The 19,645-nt window shown below is 31.2% G+C and overlaps 3 protein-coding genes across 3 annotated transcripts; 2 read left to right on the top strand and 1 right to left on the bottom strand.

The window, feature by feature from the left end:
- The first annotated feature begins 339 nt into the window (after positions 1-339).
- LOC108334575 (uncharacterized) lies at positions 340-2,407 on the top strand. The gene is made up of 5 exons (XM_017570436.2): positions 340-656; positions 813-916; positions 999-1,170; positions 1,349-1,468; positions 1,560-2,407. Exons 1-5 carry the CDS (start codon positions 471-473, stop codon positions 2,232-2,234), a joined length of 1,257 nt encoding a protein of 418 aa, XP_017425925.1. The 5' UTR covers positions 340-470; the 3' UTR covers positions 2,235-2,407.
- Positions 2,408-2,894: 487 nt separating this feature from the next.
- Positions 2,895-5,437, bottom strand: LOC108334576 (homologous-pairing protein 2 homolog). The gene is made up of 6 exons (XM_017570437.2): positions 5,293-5,437; positions 5,189-5,214; positions 4,768-5,035; positions 3,571-3,641; positions 3,272-3,460; positions 2,895-3,182 (listed from the first exon to the last, which is right to left on the bottom strand). The coding sequence occupies exons 1-6, from the start codon at positions 5,318-5,320 to the stop codon at positions 3,084-3,086; spliced, it is 681 nt and encodes a 226-aa protein (XP_017425926.1). The 5' UTR covers positions 5,321-5,437; the 3' UTR covers positions 2,895-3,083.
- Positions 5,438-7,918: 2,481 nt separating this feature from the next.
- LOC108334716 (uncharacterized) lies at positions 7,919-12,681 on the top strand. Its single transcript, XM_017570637.2, has 5 exons — positions 7,919-8,303; positions 9,669-9,762; positions 11,725-11,762; positions 11,851-11,986; positions 12,151-12,681. Exons 1-5 carry the CDS (start codon positions 7,974-7,976, stop codon positions 12,561-12,563), a joined length of 1,011 nt encoding a protein of 336 aa, XP_017426126.1. The 5' UTR covers positions 7,919-7,973; the 3' UTR covers positions 12,564-12,681.
- The last annotated feature ends 6,964 nt before the right edge of the window (positions 12,682-19,645 follow it).

Genomic DNA, 19,645 nt, shown 5'->3' with positions numbered 1-19,645 from the left:
ACTTTTATAACTATTTTATTATGTATCATATTAAAAAATAAACTTTAAATTTAATCTAACAAAACCTACTTATGAAATAAGATTTATATTTATTTATATATTTTAAATTGATATTATTTCTTATATATATCTTAAAAAATAAAACTAAACATTAATGAATAGGTAATCTAGTGTTAAACGAATATAAAAAAGATATATCATAGTATCATTTCACAAATATAAAAATGTGTATGCTATCATTTCTTAATAACAAAAGTAAAATCTTTTTGCAAGGAAAATATCAGTGAAATGCCAACTGGCACACTTGTTCTCAAAATCACCATATAAAGCCTCCATTTCTCTCTCTCTTTCTTTGACATCACGGAGAGGTTCTCATTTTGAGCAAGCTTCTTTGTTACCTGCCATTGCTGTTGACACTGTCATTGGTATCATCAACACACTTAATTGGGTGTGTTGTTTTGTTCTTATCTATGGGTAAGAAGCTAGATGCTCTCCTTGGTAGAACCTTCAAGGCTGCAAAGTTCAAGGCTATTGCTAACCTTGCCATCTCACGTCTCGCTGTTCTCAAGAACCAGCGCCAGGCTCGCCTTAGACATGCACGTTCTGATGTCCTTGAACTCCTCCAACTGGGTCACCTTGAACGTGCTTCACTTAGAGTAAGATGTTACACATCTTATATATCTTCTCTATCAAAGACAACTTTTTTCAATTTAATCTCTTTGCATTATCAGTGTAAAGTTGTTTACAACATCAATCCACTGACATATATGATATCATCTAGCTAACTTAAAACTGGGTTGTTTTTCTTTTAGGTTGAGCATGTGATCAAGGATCAGAACATGCTGGATGTGTATGACAGGATTGAAGGATACTGCAACCTCTTGATCGAAAGGGTCCACCTCATTGAACAAGAAAGGTTGGTTTAAGGGTAATTTGTTCGGTGAAGGGATTGGTTTTAATTTTCTCTTGAAATAATGGGTTTGGTCTTCTTGTTGTAGGGAATGTCCCGAGGAACTGAAAGAGGCAGCGTCGGGGTTGCTCTATGCAGCATCAAGGTGTGGAGATTTTCCGGAGATTCAAGAGATTCGTGCCGTTTTGACCTCGCGGTTTGGCAAGGACTTTGCTGCTCGTTCTATTGAGTTGAGGAACAACTGTGGCGTCCATCCTCAGGTATGTATATGACATGAAAATCAGCAATCTTTGTTATTTTATGTCTGATACTGTTGCCTTCCCGCTATTTTGTTTTGCCTCTTAGGAACCAGGATTTATGTAGAAGATAGAATGTTCTGATTTTAATTAGTTTTTCTCTGGACACTATTTTACAATCTCTTTATCTCGTTTTTCATAGATGATACAAAAGCTGTCAACAAGGATGCCAATCCTGGAAAGCAGAATGAAGGTACTCAAAGACATTGCTTCTGAGAATGGTATTGTTCTGCAGCTTGAAGTAACTGCTGTTTCAGTTGAGGTATAAAATCTAAGCCAGCAATATTTACAGTTTCTAGTTGTATATACATTTGAAAAACAGCTACTTATGGCATCTGGTGATAACATTTCAGGAACAATCCGCTGTAGAATTGGAAAACCAGCGTGGACCTGAGAAAGAGGAAGAGAATGAAAGCATTTTGCCTAGTAGAGGAAAAAATGAGGAGTTAACTGATTCCTTTAAGGGCAAAAAAAAGTACAAGGACGTAGCTGATGCAGCACAGGCAGCATTCGAGTCAGCAGCATATGCTGCTGCTGCTGCAAGAGCAGCAGTGGAACTCTCCCGATCTGAGTCACATGATCCTGATGATTATGATAGTCCAGGCCCTCGAACAAGAAAAGTGGAGGATGGACATGATAATGCGAAACGTCAAATGGGAAAGGAAATCTTCGGTGAAACACAAGGAGAAGATTTTAACAAGGATACAGATGAGTTAAAAGGGTCAAAAGACGTTATAAGTAGAAATTCAACAGATAAGGTTTTGATGGGGGCTAATGACTCAGTGGATGCTGAAATTGAGGGTGATCCTTTTGAAGAGGAAGTAGTTTTTGATGATAGTGATGATGAGACTGATAACAATCAGAATAAAAATGAATCTTCCAAGAAGGCATCTTCAAGTTATGGTGCTGGTATAGATGTCAATTCAGGTTCCAGGAAACTAGTATTAAATACAGTGTCAGAATCCAAGATGCAGGGTGTGCCTCAGTTGGATTTGCATAAGAGGCCAATTTCAGTGAGGTCTAGATGAATGCAAAATTACTGTCTATGATTGCATGTAGGGCCTCAGGTTGAAGTTTTTCTGGTAGCTTAGCTAAGTGTGCTATGGATTGGTTCTTTAAATTTTGTTTCATGGATTTGTAATCAGAATGTCAATATGTTTTTCATTGTTTAAATTTTTAATTTAATTAATTCGATGTAAAATTACTGTTGGGCATTCCCTCTCTTCTTTATTGCAATTACAACATAAAAGTAGGAGGACATAGGAAGCAGGTTGATATGTGATCACACAGAAATATGACTGCAGAAAAAACCTGGAATGTCATTAACTTTAGAATAAACCATTTATTAACCATCTAATGGTATTTCCTAGCTCAGATTGACAATTTGAAACATAATACTAAAATTTATCGAAGGGATGTTCAACTCATGATAGTAGGATTTTTCTAATAACTATCATACTCGAGTATACCAGGAAAACCCTGGGTAAGATTTTTAAGAAGGGAGCACGCAGTTTCTTCTCAAAAATGGATTACGAGTGCTTTCTGCTTAGAGTTAGTTTTGTTTCCCAGCCAATTTCATTATTCAGTAGATATGAAGTTCAACAATAAAGATAATGTTTTATGCCCTTGAATCATGAGTACCAGAATAGTAGTCAAAGTAAAGAGGACCAATGCCGGGCCAAAAGAGATAGTAATAATAATATATTGCATTGAGACGATGCTCTAGTGATGAGCTAGGCTTGTAAAGTGAATAAAACCAAACTAGATCAGAATTGTAAAAACTCAATGCATAAGCTGTCTGTATTTTGCAGTAATATATACTGTGGTCAGAACACCAAATAATCTGTATTTCTTATTTGTTGATTTCAATAAATACATCACTGCCCCCTGGGCCGCTTCTTACCATTTTGAATCAGGTCATTATACGACTGCAAACTCACCCCAACATCTTCATCATATTCTATTCCAAGCTCCTCCTGCGAAGTACATACAAGTATCAACATGATGACAGAAACATTAACAATAACGAATAAGATCTAAGGATGTGACAGGCCAAGAAAGAAACCTTAAATTCTTTGGGATCCTTAGGTGAGTTCTCAGTAAGGGTATCCCATAAATCCTTGAACATTCTTTTACGCTTTCTCCAGTGACCTATCATCTCTGACAACATACCCTCAACTGCCTTGCGCTCCTCTGGCTTCACCAGAGTAACACCTCCACGTAACTTAGTCAATTTCTCCTCCATTTCTTGAACCTGAAACAGAACATAAAATTCAAAACATCTTAGTTGAAACAGCTAGAACAATCACCAACAATTCCCTTTCAAGAAATTAAAAAAAAAACACAAGCGTCCACAACAGCTACCTCCAATCTAAGGTTCACTTCTCTTTCAAAGATCTGTTCCAGTGTCAAATTTGATTGCAACGACTTAATTTCTGCACCACGAAGTTACATTCATAGATTGCAAGATCAAGAGTTATGTCCACAATTTCAAATTCTCAATTGTTCCAAATCTAAGAAAACTAGAATCCAGAATGAAATGTTTCTATAACATAATTATTAAGCAATGCAGCAGTCATATTAAGATCATTCCACAGCGGTACTCTAAGGACTTGTTTGTTTAGTCACAAAAAAAGAGTTTTCTATTTATTTTCTATTTCACATATAATTACAAAATGTCAAATTATCTTTATTTATTTATTTTTGTAATTTAAACTAAGAAACACAACGAAATCAATGTGAAAAATATTCTGTAATTACTTCATTTAAGTTTGTAGCCAAAAAATAAAAAACTGAAAGTGCTTTCTTAACGACACAAAACCCTTATCATTCTACATAATAACATTACATCCTAGGCATCCACATTGTGTCCGAATTTGCCACAGTAAAAAATTTGACGCATACACACAATCAGTGAATTAGAATTACTTCAAGAAGAACTACTCAATATTGAATTTCTATTTTAAGTCTAATTTACCAAAGACAAAATGAGTTGTCTAATCTTCGTTTAACAACTCCGCTTCACTAACTGCATGATTGCGTGAATTAATTGACAAAACCAAATCACCCAGATTTAGTATACTCAATAATTCACATAATTGTTACAGTCGCCCAATCGAATCCTTTAGATGGAAATCAGGCAACTCGACACCAATCAAAACCAAATCTCAGATACATGTTTCAAGTCCAATTTATTAAAGTATACCAGTCATCTGATCGTCTTTCAATGTTTCCAATCTGTTAACTAAGTGAATACACTAAGAACCTGTCTAGATAAATTCTGGTAAACACTTACAACTAAGAAGAAAAATATAAAATCGGTTCCTCAATAAACCTTAAACAATAGTAAGTTTAAGTTAATTTGCAAAAACTCTCACATGTTAAGTTGCCTAAAAAAGCTTTTTTTTTTAAGTTTATAGATAAACTAATTTAGTTTGTGAAGGTGCTTACTTAATTTTTTGTTTTCTAATTTTTAAGTTTATCTAAACATGTCCAAACTACATAAAATGTTGCTTCCTAACAAATAGGGTCCATGACTATAGTAGAGTACATATACTATACCTGCTTCAACCTCACTGATAACCTTTTTCTGATCTTCTAGCTGTTTTTGCATGTCAGCATTCTGTTCCTTCATCTGGTTAAGTTCTTCATTGTTGGGAATTTGGAACTGATCTTGCCGCGCGAGATATATCTTCTGCTTACCGTACTCCTTGAACGAAATGCGTCCCCCATCAGCGAGGTTGTCCAACGCTTTCTGAATCGCCGCTTTCTTCAGGTTGAACTTCTGCAATGCATCCGCCACGTTCTGCGTATTCACCGGCTTGTTTTGCTGATCAAATTTCAAAAAAGTAAAAATCAAAATTGAAACCACCATTACAAATGAGGTGATTTTAGTTTAGTTTTAATTTTTCTTGCTATAATGAAGGCGTATCGCGTGAGATGAGTTGCGAAGCACCAGATTAGGAAAGGTGTTGTTGCTTACCTCGTTGACGAAGTTCAACACGATAGCTGTGAAATGAAAAAGTGAGAGATGTTAGGATTTGAGGTAAGAACTGTGAAATGAAAGGTGTGCGGCGGAGATGGTACCTTCGGCGCTATCGGATTTCGGTGCCATTGTTCGGATCGAAGAAAAATTGGCGGGAAAATTCAGGATTTTCCTTTTCCCTTCTCCGCCAAAAGCAAACAAGGGGGTGCAGACGAAAGGAAGAATTGAAATGGCCCTGGTCCACGAACTACGACGTCGTTTTGGAAATCGAGGAAAAAATTACCGCTCTCGCACGGGATTGAAAAAAAAATAAAAGGTACTTAGTCGTTTTGATTTTAGTTTTATTTTTTATTTTCTAATTTTTGTAAAATGGTTTTGTTTCATTTTAATGACTCGCTAAAAATATTTGAAAAGTGTACTGTACGAGTATAACGGAATAATTGATAGTCTTTAGGAGAAATAGGTTCATCATTTTTATCATATTCAACTGATCATCTAAATACGTTAAACATGTTAATTATTACATTTAATATAAATGGGTCAAGATTAAACTGTTCTTAACGAAAGACTTATGAAAAAACTTATAAAATCAAGTCAAAGGTATCATTAGTGCAAAAAAAGTTTATAATATCACAATATCCACGTCATAAGTAGTAAATTTCAAATTAAAATGCATGGTAACATTTTTATAAATATTTTATCCAAATTGACATCTAACTTACTTGTAACAGACATCAATTAGTCACGCTTTTTAGTCCTAAGGCCAATATTAAATGACTAATTGACATATGTTGTAAGTAGGTCTAAGGTCAATTTTCCTTTTAAAGTTAGTATCCCCATCTTTGTCTTTTATATTTGTGCGAAACTTCCCACCAAAGTGCAACAACAATGCTAAACTCGTAGGAGAAAATTTTTCAACTCATTTCACTTTATTTTGTCATTATGGTGCTTGTTTGGGTTGAAGCTTTCATTCTTCCCGATTACATTTTTCATTAAGGTTGGTGTTTTCATTCACTAGTCATTGTTGTGTGTCCTAAAGATTGTGCTTTTGCACTTTTAGTTTAATCTTGAGTTTTGTAAACTTCAAATTGTCGTAACTTTTGGCATAGACCTCAAATAGAGACACTCCATAAATGAAAGTTGTTGGAAACAGGGTGACGACACGTTGTCCATCGTTGAAGGTGTTTTTTTCTTTTGGAATTTTCAAAATATATAGTTTAAGGTATGTTTTTCATTTTATTTTTATTTTTCACCAATTTTTCTATACTTTACATTTTTTTGGATACTTATACTATTTCTAAAATTCTAGAAATTTTTGTGGTGTATTCTTACATTATATATTGATTTTCCATGATTTTAGTGGAGAAAAATATTGACCAATTGTAGTACGACGTCTTCATTGCCAATCCTACCATTGAGTGAAGCCTTAGTTCCACCACTTGATGGTGCACTTCATATGGTATTTCTCCTATTGGAACATGACTTTGAGACAGACATAGTCAATGCAATATCCACATACCCTTAACCTTCATTTCCTAAAAACTTCTTAAATGATTAAATGATAATAAATCCTAACATTATTACCTTATTATTCAAATGATAGAACACAACTCTAAAGAAGGAATAAAGAAAGCAAACACAAGGGAGCACACCATTATTTATAGAGGGACCAAGGTCAAGGCAGGTCAACAATCATCAAACCCTAACCGTAGGATCAAACATCATCCAACAATGGATGTGTCGTGACGCTTCACATCACTTTGACATAACAAGGTTGACTTGAGTGCATGACCCTTTGAATGAACCCCTTGGTGGTTGGGCCTTCTCGAACCTAAGGGGCTAGTAGTCTTTTTTTTGCAAACCCTTGTACGAACGTATGCCTTATAATCAGGCTTGGAGAACCAATGTTTGTTACAGCCCTCAAGCATGATCACAACTGAACTATCAAACCTTAAACAAAGAACTTTCAATTATTGACCCTCAATATATCGGTGTAAGCACACGAAGACAAGTGTTCACCTGATTGAAGAGATGTTATTGGCGGTACCAAATGTTATAGTCAAGAAGCCCAGGGACATCAAGGTTAAGAGCATAATCCAGGAATTACCTTCATAAACAAGTTATGATGTGATTAGGCGTCCTAAAAGGTAAAAGTCCATCAAGGATACTATAAATATAGGATTTAGGTAAGGTAATTAATACTTTTTCATCACCTACATTTGTTAGAATAAGTAAAACTGAATACTTATTTAAGCATCAGGATATTTTTTATAAGTATCTCAATAGACCGATAACCATGAAAAAACTGAACAATTAAATATAGACTATCAAATAAAAAATAAAAAAGAACTTTGAAAGCTCATGGAACAATGATAGTTTTCGACCTAACAAAAGCATCAAGTATTTACAATTTTTATTTAATCTAATTCTTCTTTTTATTGATCATCATATTATTTATGAAAATCTAATAAAACAAAAAATATTAATAAAAATTCAATTAAAAAGATTTAAATTTATTATTAATTTAAAAATTAATTAACCTAATTAAAAATGCAAAATATTCCGTGGAACAATTAACAAATAACGGAATGATGAAATATAATGATAGAGTATGTGAAAAATTGATTTATAAAATTTGTAGTGTGTTCGTAGTTATTTAATGTAATTAACCTAACTTTATTTTAACTTTAGATAATAGAAATTGATATCTTTACAGGTTGGCGTCTACTCTATAAATTGTGAACAGTGAAGCGAACCACTCAATGCCCAAGCCTCTGAAGCTATGGTGACGATCACAGCGACGTCGTCTCCATCGTTCCTGCCCCCATTCCTTTCGCTCAAACCGTTGCCCCGAAAATCTCCACTCCATCTTCCCAAATTGCCCAACAGAAGACCGCTTCACCAAGCCGACAATTCCACCCGTTGCTTTTCCCCGGTCGTTATCAAAGCCAAACGCGGCGTTTCGGTAACGCAATTGTGCTTTTCTTCTCGCCGGAAATCTATACTCTCTTCGGAAGAGGGTGAAGACAATCTCAGAAGAGTGCTTCAAATTACGCTTTGGGTTGCAGAAGGTGTCTACATTCTATGGCTCTTCCTGCTTCCTTATGCCCCTGTACGTACCCTTTTTACCTTGTTCAAATTTTCAATTTGCCATATGAGGAGGATGTTTATAAACTTAAATTGATTTTGGTCTTCATTGATTCCCAAGTGCGTCTTAAGATAACCACTCAAATTGATCCTCAGCTCTAAAATGGATCAAAAAATTGAAAAGGTGGAAGTAACTTGGTACTTTAACTTTCAACATGAAATTGGAATCAAATATGAAATTATTGAATATTGAAACAGGCATTAAATAATTTGAAAATTTTCTAGTACTACCTCTGTTTCGGTTCTTATTTATAAGAAAAAAAGAGTTAACTGTGTTTTGATTAAAGAAAGCAAATTTTGCTAATCTCTTAATTTTGTTCTTAAAATACCCTTTTTGCTACATATTATGATGGTAAAACCAAAAGTTAGATATTTATTAAAATTATGATCTTTTAAGAAAAGTATCATTAAAGGTAAAAGTACTTAACGTTTACTTATAGTTTTTAAATCGAAAAGTGTGATTTTCTTTTTAAATGTGAACAAAGCTAGTATATTAGAACATCTGCCATGTATTGCTATTTGAATTTAAACATTGTTTTTTACACTGTAGTAAAGATTCCCATGGATGTTTGTTTGTTACTGATTTATGATTGACTGACCATTGGATGGTAAGTTTGTTACAGTGAGAATGCATGAAAAATTAACTTTTTAAGTTTGTTTCTAGATATAAGATAATAATAAGAAACTGTTAAAGTAAAAGGGATTACTCTAAAGGGAGCCGGTACTGCAAAACATTTGCTCCTTCTGTGGTGCCGCGTATTATTGTTATCTTTAGTGCTTGTTGGGTGTGCTATCTTGAATGAATGCTTTAAGGTACATGACCCTCAAGTCTTATATTTTTTTTTTTCTGTAACCAGGCTACTAGAACTATGTAAGCGATGCTATAAAATAGGAAATGGAGGAACACAAGTTGAAACAAACTCAGCAGTGTAGGGAGTTTTTGTTTGTATCAGGGAGAGAATCATACCTGAGTTTCGGCTTCCATCATTTTTTTTATTTCGTTATTTGTTTTCTCCCTTTATTAGGATTAAGGGAATTAGTGTTTTTGATTTATGTATCACATCTTTCACAGCAGTATCAGTATAATTTTATAACTCTGATTTGAGTACCCTTATACCTCTTTAATTTCGTACAACTAATAATTTAAAGTGATTGTAAAGAAAGTTGTTTCCATAGCTTTGGCAACAAAACTTTCTCCTTTGCTTCTTCCTTTGCTTTGGCAATTTGGAACATTTTGAATAGTTATGTTGTATATATTTTTTTTCTATTTGCTAATATTGTATAAATTATTTAAAGTTTGAAATCTCAAAGACTCCTCGTATTGTGACAGGGAGATCCTGTATGGGCCATAAGTTCTGACACATGGAACTCTATTGTGGGGCTTTCTCTAAATTTCTTTTTCATATTGCCTTTCATGAACTTTGGTACGTACCCTGTTGCTCATTGTACCTAGGTAACAAATAATGTTTGAGTTGATTCCTTTTATTTTCAACTTTTTATAATGGAGATTCTTTAATTTGAATTAATTTACAAGCATTGCAATGACAAATGAGATTAACTGATGACGTTCTCATGTTTACATTTTTCAATTATATTGGTCAATAAAACTATATTTTGGTCACTTTTCATATATAAAAGAGAAGAAACTTGTTTCATCCTTTCATCTATGAAAATTTATGTTTGGAACCTTTATATTGCCATGTAGTATGGATAATTCCCAAGGCTGTGACTTGCCTTGTATATTATGTGCCTCCAGATACCCAGCAGAAAACTATTGTATACAATCTTATCCTGTATTTAGGTTCTTGCGGAAGTGATTGCTAATTACTTCTATCGTGTTTCTAGTTTTTCTTACAAGAAAAGAGAAGAAAGCAAAAGATGTCTAATAAACTGTGAAGCATAAAGATCGTGGGACATGAGCATGGCATGTGTGTGTTTTGAAGAAAAAAGATTCACACACACATGAGCTTCGAGATAGATGTATGTTGTTAGGGGCTGGCGAGTTTACGAGAGAAGAAGATATAGGAGAGAGAGAGAAGGGGTTCGTACGGTAGAGGACAGTGGCCGAACGGTTGAAAGGGGGGAGCACGAGGGCCGAACGGTTGAAAGTGGGGAGCACGATGACCGAACGGTGGAAAGGGGGGAGCACGATGACCGAACGATAGGGGGAAGAGAAAAAGAGGGCTGAGCGAGTGGAGCGATGACGAGCGTCCTAAGCGAGTGGAAGCAACAACGAGCGCTCTAACTGACAACAGTAGGATAGGCGGGAATCTCAAAGGACGTACCTCAGGATATTATAGAAGTAAATATAGTAAATAAGGATAGAAATATTCTTACCAGATAATTATAATAAATAGGCATAATTACTATTATTCTTTACCTTTTTGGGAAGGAGTAATTAGTATTAATAAAGGAGGAACCTAGGGTTTAGGCAGTTTTTGATTAAGGAGTTTTGTAGGAGAGGTTAGGCTCTCAGGTAACTGACGGAGACCCTGCTCTCAGTTATTGGTTGTTTATTGTGATACCAATATTTCCAGTTAATAAAGAGTTTTATTCATTCAAATACCATTGTTTATTGCCTTGGGAAGTTTGAAAGGGTGTGAGCGGCAAGTTCTCGTACTCAGGTACGTAACATATGTCGTATGTGCCAAATAAAATGGAAAAGTAGCAGGAAATGAAATTAATGCTGGAAAAATAGCCTGTTTTTTTTTTATTATAAAGTTGTAGACTTAACCTTTGTGTTATTTTTGTTTCAATTTTTAAGTGACTGTTTCCACAACGTGTCACACCACGTCATAGCCACATTTTACCCATTCTTTTTCATATATTGTTTTTGATAGGACCATGAGGGTCTACGTTAGGAGAAAAGGGAATAAAAACAAAACATAGTCTGTTAGGAGGTGTTGGGGGTTGTTAGGCTGTGTAGTGTCTCTTGGGGGGTTAGCTTTATAAGGGGGAAGGTGTCTTGAGACAGACGTTGTTTCGATCTTTAATAGTAGACAGGACTTGTTTCATCCTGTGTGAAGGGAGGTTGGTCCCTTGGATGTTTTCGGACATATTCATTGTTTCCAGAATAATAATACAGTTTTTCCCCATTGTGAGAGTGTGAATAAAATAACTTGTTTTCGGACATATTCATTATTCTGGAAACAATGAAACAAGTTATTTTAACATTGTCTTAAATCCCCTGCTTCTCAAAGATTTTGAATCCATTACTGCATTGAAACAAGTTATTTTATTCAAAGTCAAACAGATCTGAAGCTTGATCTGCTTCTTTTAAGAATAACATGGACTATATACTGCTTTTTGTGTTTTTTTTTTAAGAAAACTATTAGGGTTATCTTTGCATTTCAATGATTTCCACATTGACCATTTTGGCAGAGTAGTTGGAATTCGTCTGATTGATGCGCCAGTTCTTCATCCTGTAAGTGTCATTGCACAAATTAACCGGCACCAAATACAACCATTTGATGTAGCAATCTCCCTAATTTTGGATAATTTTCTTATTTCAGATGTCCGAAGGACTCTTCAATTTTGTGATTGGTTGGACGTTTTTGTTTGGCCCATTGCTGTTCACAGATCAAAAGAAAGATAGATATAAAGGGTCGCTAGATGTCCTCTATGGCCTGCAAATGTTCCTGACAAACAGTATGTCTGACAAACCTCTCTTGCTTGACAAGTCTTTTTGATACCTCCACTAGAACAGCAATGCTCCTTTATCCGAAACAGATGAATGATTTTATTTCGACTTATTCTTCCTTTAGATTTTATGTAATTACATTACCTATCATAACTCCTTTCTATGATGCCAGCATTTCTGATCCCATACATGGCTATCCGCTTGAATGATCCTGTTGATGAGACTGCTCCAAGAAAACTTTCTCAATTTGAGTCGGTGATGACGAATGGTGCTCCACTTGTTGGAGTCATTGGTGGGTGTGCATGTCTTGTATCACTATTGTGGGCTCTTTATGGGCGAATGGATGCAAATTTTGGGGGCATAGCAGATAGATGGGACTACTTGGTGGGTTATCTTGGATCAGAACGGCTGGCTTATGCCTTCATATGGGACATATCTCTTTACATGATTTTCCAGCCTTGGTTGATTGGTGACAACCTCCAGAATGTCCAAGAAAACAAGGTTGCTGTAGTAAAGTATCTTAGGTATGTTCCCTTGATTGGCTTAATAGCTTATCTTTTATGCTTGGAGGCCAAAGAGGCATGATTACTGTGCTAGGTTGATTAGTTTATTTTGCACTTAAAATAACTTAGTTAAAAATAATCTCTTGCACATTTTGAAAAAATGATTTTTTTAAATTTAAATTAGAATTCAATTTGATAAAGGTTAGGATTGATTACCTATATCTGTGATTCTCATTTATTTCATTTGCAATTATAATTTCGTGAATAAATGTTAGAGAATTACCTCTATTTTTTTTCCAAAGTAAACTAGAATTAAAAGAAAACTCAAATTTCACCCCTCATTTACTGAAATGAACTGATGAATTAACAGACCTCAAAAATATCACCCTCATTTACTGAAATGAAGCCCTTAAATTCCTTATGAATAATATTGTGTCTCTTACCTAGGATTAAGGGTGTCAAAGTGATTTAAAAATGTGGCCGTTCAATTTGACTCATATTTTAGTGAGTAAAATATATTGTAATTCAATTCACTGGTTGGTAAGTTAGGTAGATTAATTTATTTAAGGAGTCTTAATTTTTTTTATATATTTTATTGTTATACAATCAAAGTTTACTGACTTAATTCATTTATTTGTAAACATACAATTAAAGTGTTTACTTATTTTAAGAAATTTTATTGTGAAGATAATAGTTAAAAATTAAATTATCAATTTATATAATTAGATAAACAAATAAATTAAATAATCAAATTATTCAAATATTATTGAAAAATATTTTAATTTTTAAAAATATAAAATTGCTAATCACATAATTAAAAATAATAAATAAAATATAATTATATTGAAAAAGTTTTTGTAAAAACATAATAAAGGTTCTTGATAGTTATGGGTGAATTTATCTTTAACTTAATTCGATGTGGATTAAATAAACCCTATTTAATTTAATCTACATTTAAAAAAATAATTTTTTTAATTGAATGTGACTCAAAAACCTATAATAAGTCAAATTAATAATTAAAAGGAACCTGAGTGCAGTGTTTTATCCTGTGGTAGCTGTGTCACGGGGGCTGCATATCTTCATGCACTTTAATTTTATAGAAAGATATATGATTGCAAATTTTATACAAAGATATATAATTGCACTTTAATTGTTTTTATTAGCTTTAATATGTTATTTGATTTATAGTTCATGGACGTTGATAAAAAAGTTCTATTTATTATATTTTTTCCTTACCAGAAAGACGGTGCACGTAATTATTTCTGTGAAGGTTTTGTTAATATTTTTTATAATTAATAAATGTAATATAATATAATCTAGTATAATATAATGTAATAATATACGACTCTTATTAAGATTGTATTTAGTATATTTTCACGATTTTAAAAAAATTATATAGTTTAAAAGCATTATAAATTAATTTAATATTTGAAAATAATTTAAATTTATGACTAATATTATAAACATTATAGAAATACAAATAATAATAATAATTTATATTTATATTTGATAACTTTCATTTTGGTGTCATCTTTTAATTGAATAATTTTATCTTTTAATAAATAATATATATATATATATATATATATATATATATATATATATATAAGTAATTGATTAATTTCTTTTATGCTAAAATAATCGAATAGTTTCTTCTTTTTTTAATAGTAAATGCCGAACAATTTTTTAACAATACAAAATTCATATTTTTTAAGTTATGATATTTTTCACATGTTTCAATTAATTACTCAAAAATAATAAACTTATAAAAATAATAAAAGTTATAAATTTAAATGTTTTTGAAATTATATTATGCATTAAAAATGTGAATACATTTATCCAAAACTGCATGTTTGTCATGTAACAAAAAAGGTATATATTTTTCTAACCAGCTTTAAAATTTAAACTGAACAATTTTATTTTTAATATTTAAACATGTTTTTTATTTTATAAAAATAGAGCATAATTACTCTTTTCAAATATGATTTTGTAATTACCTCACTTAAATTAGCTAAGTATATATTAGATATCTCGTATAATTTTTTTAAATTATTCTTATATATATTTTCGTCACCAACATAACCTTCTTCTTCACCAACATAAGTCTCTTCATCTCATATTAACCTATTCTTTGTCACCTATCCTCCATGTCCTATATTTCTACTTTATCTGTCTCTTCATCAAAACCAATAAACTTGACTTCAACTGCCTCACTACGAATATGTTGCACATAGATTTCAACCTCGTCCTTATTTCCCTTTGCGTAGTTAGTCAAGAACATTGTTTCCCTGTCATTACTCAGTATTATCAGATTGTTCATGAGTCTTTATTTCGACCCCTTCCACAGTAGCTTGAACTCTGCATCATATTTAAATTCTTTAACAAATCTCAATACTTCAAAATAATACCACTGATCGAGATCAACTCCTTTTATAACGTGTATTTCTCCTCCAACAAATTGTAGTTTGTTATTGTTAACGAACTTCCCTGTGTGATGCAAAGAAATGTCAAAAATCATTTCTAAACCTACATTGTAACATGAACAATTTACATCAAAATAAAACCAACTGTAAACAAGAATCAAAAGTAAAAAATTACCTTCCTTTGGAATCACATTTCTTTCACACCAATTGCAACAACCAATGCAACCACACCAAGCGCTAAACCAAATTGATCGAAGAGAAAACTAACTCATCAACCGTAATCGCGATTTTGGATTTACCTTCAAGATAAAAGTAAGTTACAAACCCTAATTTTCTTTCGCTTAAAAAAAACCCAATTTACCTAACTAAGGAACCCTAATGTTGTTTGAAGTAAATTACTCACTGACCACATGTCATCAAACATGTCAAACGTTAGCCATGAAACATGTCATCAGACGTGGCCAAACGTTAGGCAGCTCAGCCTAATTTGAATGGTGTTGGTTTTGGAGGACGAGAAATTACAGTTTCTTTAAGGACAAGAATCAAAGTGTACCAAAATTTGAAAGAGAAACTAAATCTAAAATCACATAATAGTTCAGGGACTAAAAACATATTCAATTTTTTTTTTATTCAAATGATACTCTCTAACCTCAGACACTTTAGTCTAGATATATCCTTTTTATGAAGATATAATTTGATGAATAACAACCTCAAAAAAAGAAATGTTGTTCATATTTTTACTATAAACTTTGCAAATATATTAGACAAAGGTTGAAATGTAGCCGATAACAACACTAAAAAAAAAGCTTATATTAAATTAAGAACTAGACATGGATCTATGTTTTCCTCAATGGTAGCATGCTATCCTGAGTTAACGGTAAAATCTACAAGGGATCCAAATTTGTATAAGAATGAAAAAAAAAATGATATGTAGACTCTTTGAGCTAAAAATCAAAACAACTATAATCCTCTTTATAGAGATTTTTGTTTCGTCCGCACTAGAATATTTTTATGATATGGGTGAAATATATATATATATATATATATATATATATATATATATATATATATATATATATATATTTATTTATTTATTTATTGTGGTAGAGGGTGTTCAAACTTAAAAATGGAAGTTTTAGGGATGTTTAGATTCAAAACGTCTCTATTTTATTTTATCCTTTTTCTTGTATATGGGTTAGAGCATCCAGATGTTTCATTTAATTCAATTATTTGTGTATAAAAGAAATATATCTTACCATCTTTATATCTATAATAATAGTTTTATTTTATTTTTCTTTAATACAAACTGCCTCGCTAAGAGCTAGATCCACTAAGCAGCTTGTACATTTTCTAAACTAAAAGATAAGAAAATAAAAATTTTGTATTATAGACATAAATATAGCTATAATAAACTAATTTCGTCTTAATTAACGATATATCATTTCTAAAACATTCTTCATTTATTCAATGAAAAATATTTTAAATTAAGATTACTAATATTTAAATAATTCCTACTGGCTATTAATTACGTGTAAGAATAATTATTTGAACTTATATTTGAATCCATATAAAATTTTGGAGGAATTGCTACTCATAACTTTACATTACTGTACATCTACAAGTATATGAATTAAATCCAAGGTCCTTAAAACCGGCCCGGTTCCTTGCACTCTAAGCTGTAACAAAATAATTGAACAGCAAATAATGAATCTTCCCATGTGAGTCATGTTCTTTAATTTGATTCAAGTTAGTTTAACTCTTGTCATTGTTTACATTGGTTATTAGTTTTAATTATATATATATATATATATATATACATTTGTACGTATATATATTTTAAATGTTGAAATTAGAACAAATTTATTAGAAAGATTTTAAAATAAGATATTATATGTTTTGTTGGGTCTTTGTGACATATACTAGATAATATCGTTTTTAATTTTTATTTGAATGTAGATATTATTTTGAGATATTAATTAACTCCTTCTTTTAAATTTCAGAAGAAAAAAACTATAATTTAATTTGTGGGATGGGAGTTTAACAAATTATTTTCTAGAGATTTTTGGTGCATTTGATAAGAAAGTTAGCTTCTTATTGATAATATTAAAGTAGAAATATTTAATAGAATTATTTAATAAAATAGTTGATAAATATAAAATGATGTAAATTGATAAATATATATAAGTATTATTATATAAGTAAAATTAGTATTCATATAAAAATATATATAACTATGCAATTATAATTTTAAATTTGTTAAAAAATAATCAAAGTTTTATTGACTTTTTAGTGTTTTTATTTGTTGTCTAAAAAATGCATAAGTATTTTGATATGAACAAGTATTTAAACTATTTGGAAGATAAAGGAATTATTTTTTAAAAAAGAAGAAGTTAAATTTAATTAATGTTCATTAGACTAACTAGTTTAAGTAAAATAAATTAACATATACAGCTTTCCAAAAATAAAGAGCAGCACTAAACTTTTTGACGAAAAAAATTATTAATTATTTGTTAAAAATATAAAATTATAATTATGTAATAATTTAGTTTTATCTAAAAGTAAAAGTTTAATTTATATAATAAAACTAATGTAATTATATCACTCTATATTTAACGAAATCTTTTATTTGTATTAAACACTTTTAAGTTAATAAGATAACTTATCAAATTATAATTAAAAGTTTATTTAGTGAATTGTAAGAAGTGGATTTTAAACTTAATTTAATCTCATAAATTTTACATAAAAGCGAGATTTATATATATTTTAGATTAGTTTTATTTTAGATTAGTTTTATTTTTAATAAACGTGGGACTTTGATCAAACTAAGCTATATAGATTGATAATAGTGGTCTTATATCTAACGAGAATATCTTATGGTGATAATAACTACTTAGTTTTTCATTTATCTAATAATAAAATTGGTCTATTTGAACTATAAGTTTGAATATTTTTGGTAATTAAATATGATTAATCGTACTATTACTTTAAAAACTAGGAATTGTATTTGTTTATGATCAGACAAATCTTAGATCTTCTTTCCTTATATAAATGCAAATTGTTTGAATCTGAAGCATGTCGGCATATAGGAAGGGCTTTCTTCGTCGTTTCAAATACATTTTCAATAAATTCAAAACTGGATCAGTGCATGAATTTGAGATTCAATAGTATTTTAGGTCCCAAATCACAATAAACCAAATCAATTTTATTATATGAATAGCTCACTCAACATCTGAATAAGTGACACGTCATTTTCACAAACAGAAAATAGCCATCAATTATTGCCAAAATGTCATAAGTACAAAATAAATTGAAATTTTTACATCAGCCATAATGATAAATAGTTTGACTTAAAAATTCACAAACATTAAGTCTTAAATTAATGTCATATTCTCTTATATGTTTCCCATGACTTCTTCTTATTAAATTTCTTAATCTACTTTCTTATAGAAAAAAACGAAAAGAAATTCATCAAAACACACACACACTCCATGAGCAAAACAACATGATGAGATTAATGTGTTGGAATGAAGACGGTAGTAATTATGTTAATTTCTTATGCATTTTGGCGTGGGGCACAACAAGACTCAAAACTCCTATTGAGTATATATTGTCTAAGCTAGCATCTTTACATAATTAGACTAGGTTTGGAACAAGACTTCTAAGAAATAAAAAATTTAAAATTAATATATGCGAAAGTTAAAAATAATTTTTTTTTAAATTATGTGAATGGAAATTAATTTGAAGTTATGAATAATTTAATTTGTTTAAAAATAATTGTTTATTTATATTTCTTGAAAATCCAAAAAAAAAAATTGCTATGGATGTCTTGTACGATGCATTAATTTATAGCAATAACATGAATGATACTTCTTCGGGTACATGGTTACCAATAATACTACTTACTGAACTATCAAATAATTAATTTCAATAAATTCATAAACTATGGTTTAAAAACGTTTTGTTAATCCCTCGTCCATGTATGCATTAGATATTTGGGATTGGGCCAGTAAGGTACAATCAAATATTGGGTCTCAGCTCGGAACCGAACACATTTCACCGCACCTTCAGTAGTTACGTGTAACGAGAATAGATAATCATGGTAGACCAGCTAGCAAATATCCTAATTAGATTACTAATCCTGATTAACTTATATAATGATGATTGGATAATTGGGTTTTGATTTCATTATGGGTAATAATATCCTAATTAAGGTAGTTGAAACCTTTTTTACAAGCATTTATGCTAGCATTAACTAAGACTTAAATTGACTTAAACATGAGATTATTTTGTAATATATCTTTTGAGAAGACTAAGAAGATTGAGAAGACCCAGATTAAAGGATACAAGAGAATATCAAGAAAAAAAGACAGAAAGAGAAAAAGGAAAAAAGAAGAAAGGGAGAAAGATGAAAAAAAATAGATAACGAAGAAAAAAAAAGAAGAGAAAGGAAGGGGAGAGAGGAGAAAAAGAGAGAATATATTGAGAGGAGAGAGAAAAAGAAAAATGATATGTTGCTTAAGGAGAAAAGAAATCCCAAAGAAAGAAGAGAAGTTAATATTTGTTTCGCATAACAGAGTCACATGATCATCATAGGTAGAAACCAAAACCACAAACATGCTAAGGTGATCTAACTTAAACAAAACATTATTTGAGGATCCCATTTCACAAACTACACTCCCTTCAACATCTTCACCTTCTTTTCTTCTATTTTTATGTTTAATGAAGTATTAAGCCTTTGTGG

This window comes from Vigna angularis, chromosome 10 (genome assembly GCF_016808095.1).
Source record: "Vigna angularis cultivar LongXiaoDou No.4 chromosome 10, ASM1680809v1, whole genome shotgun sequence".
NCBI lineage: Eukaryota > Viridiplantae > Streptophyta > Magnoliopsida > Fabales > Fabaceae > Vigna > Vigna angularis.
Note: the sequence above shows the minus strand (reverse complement) of the source record. Positions and strands in the feature narration are given on the sequence as shown.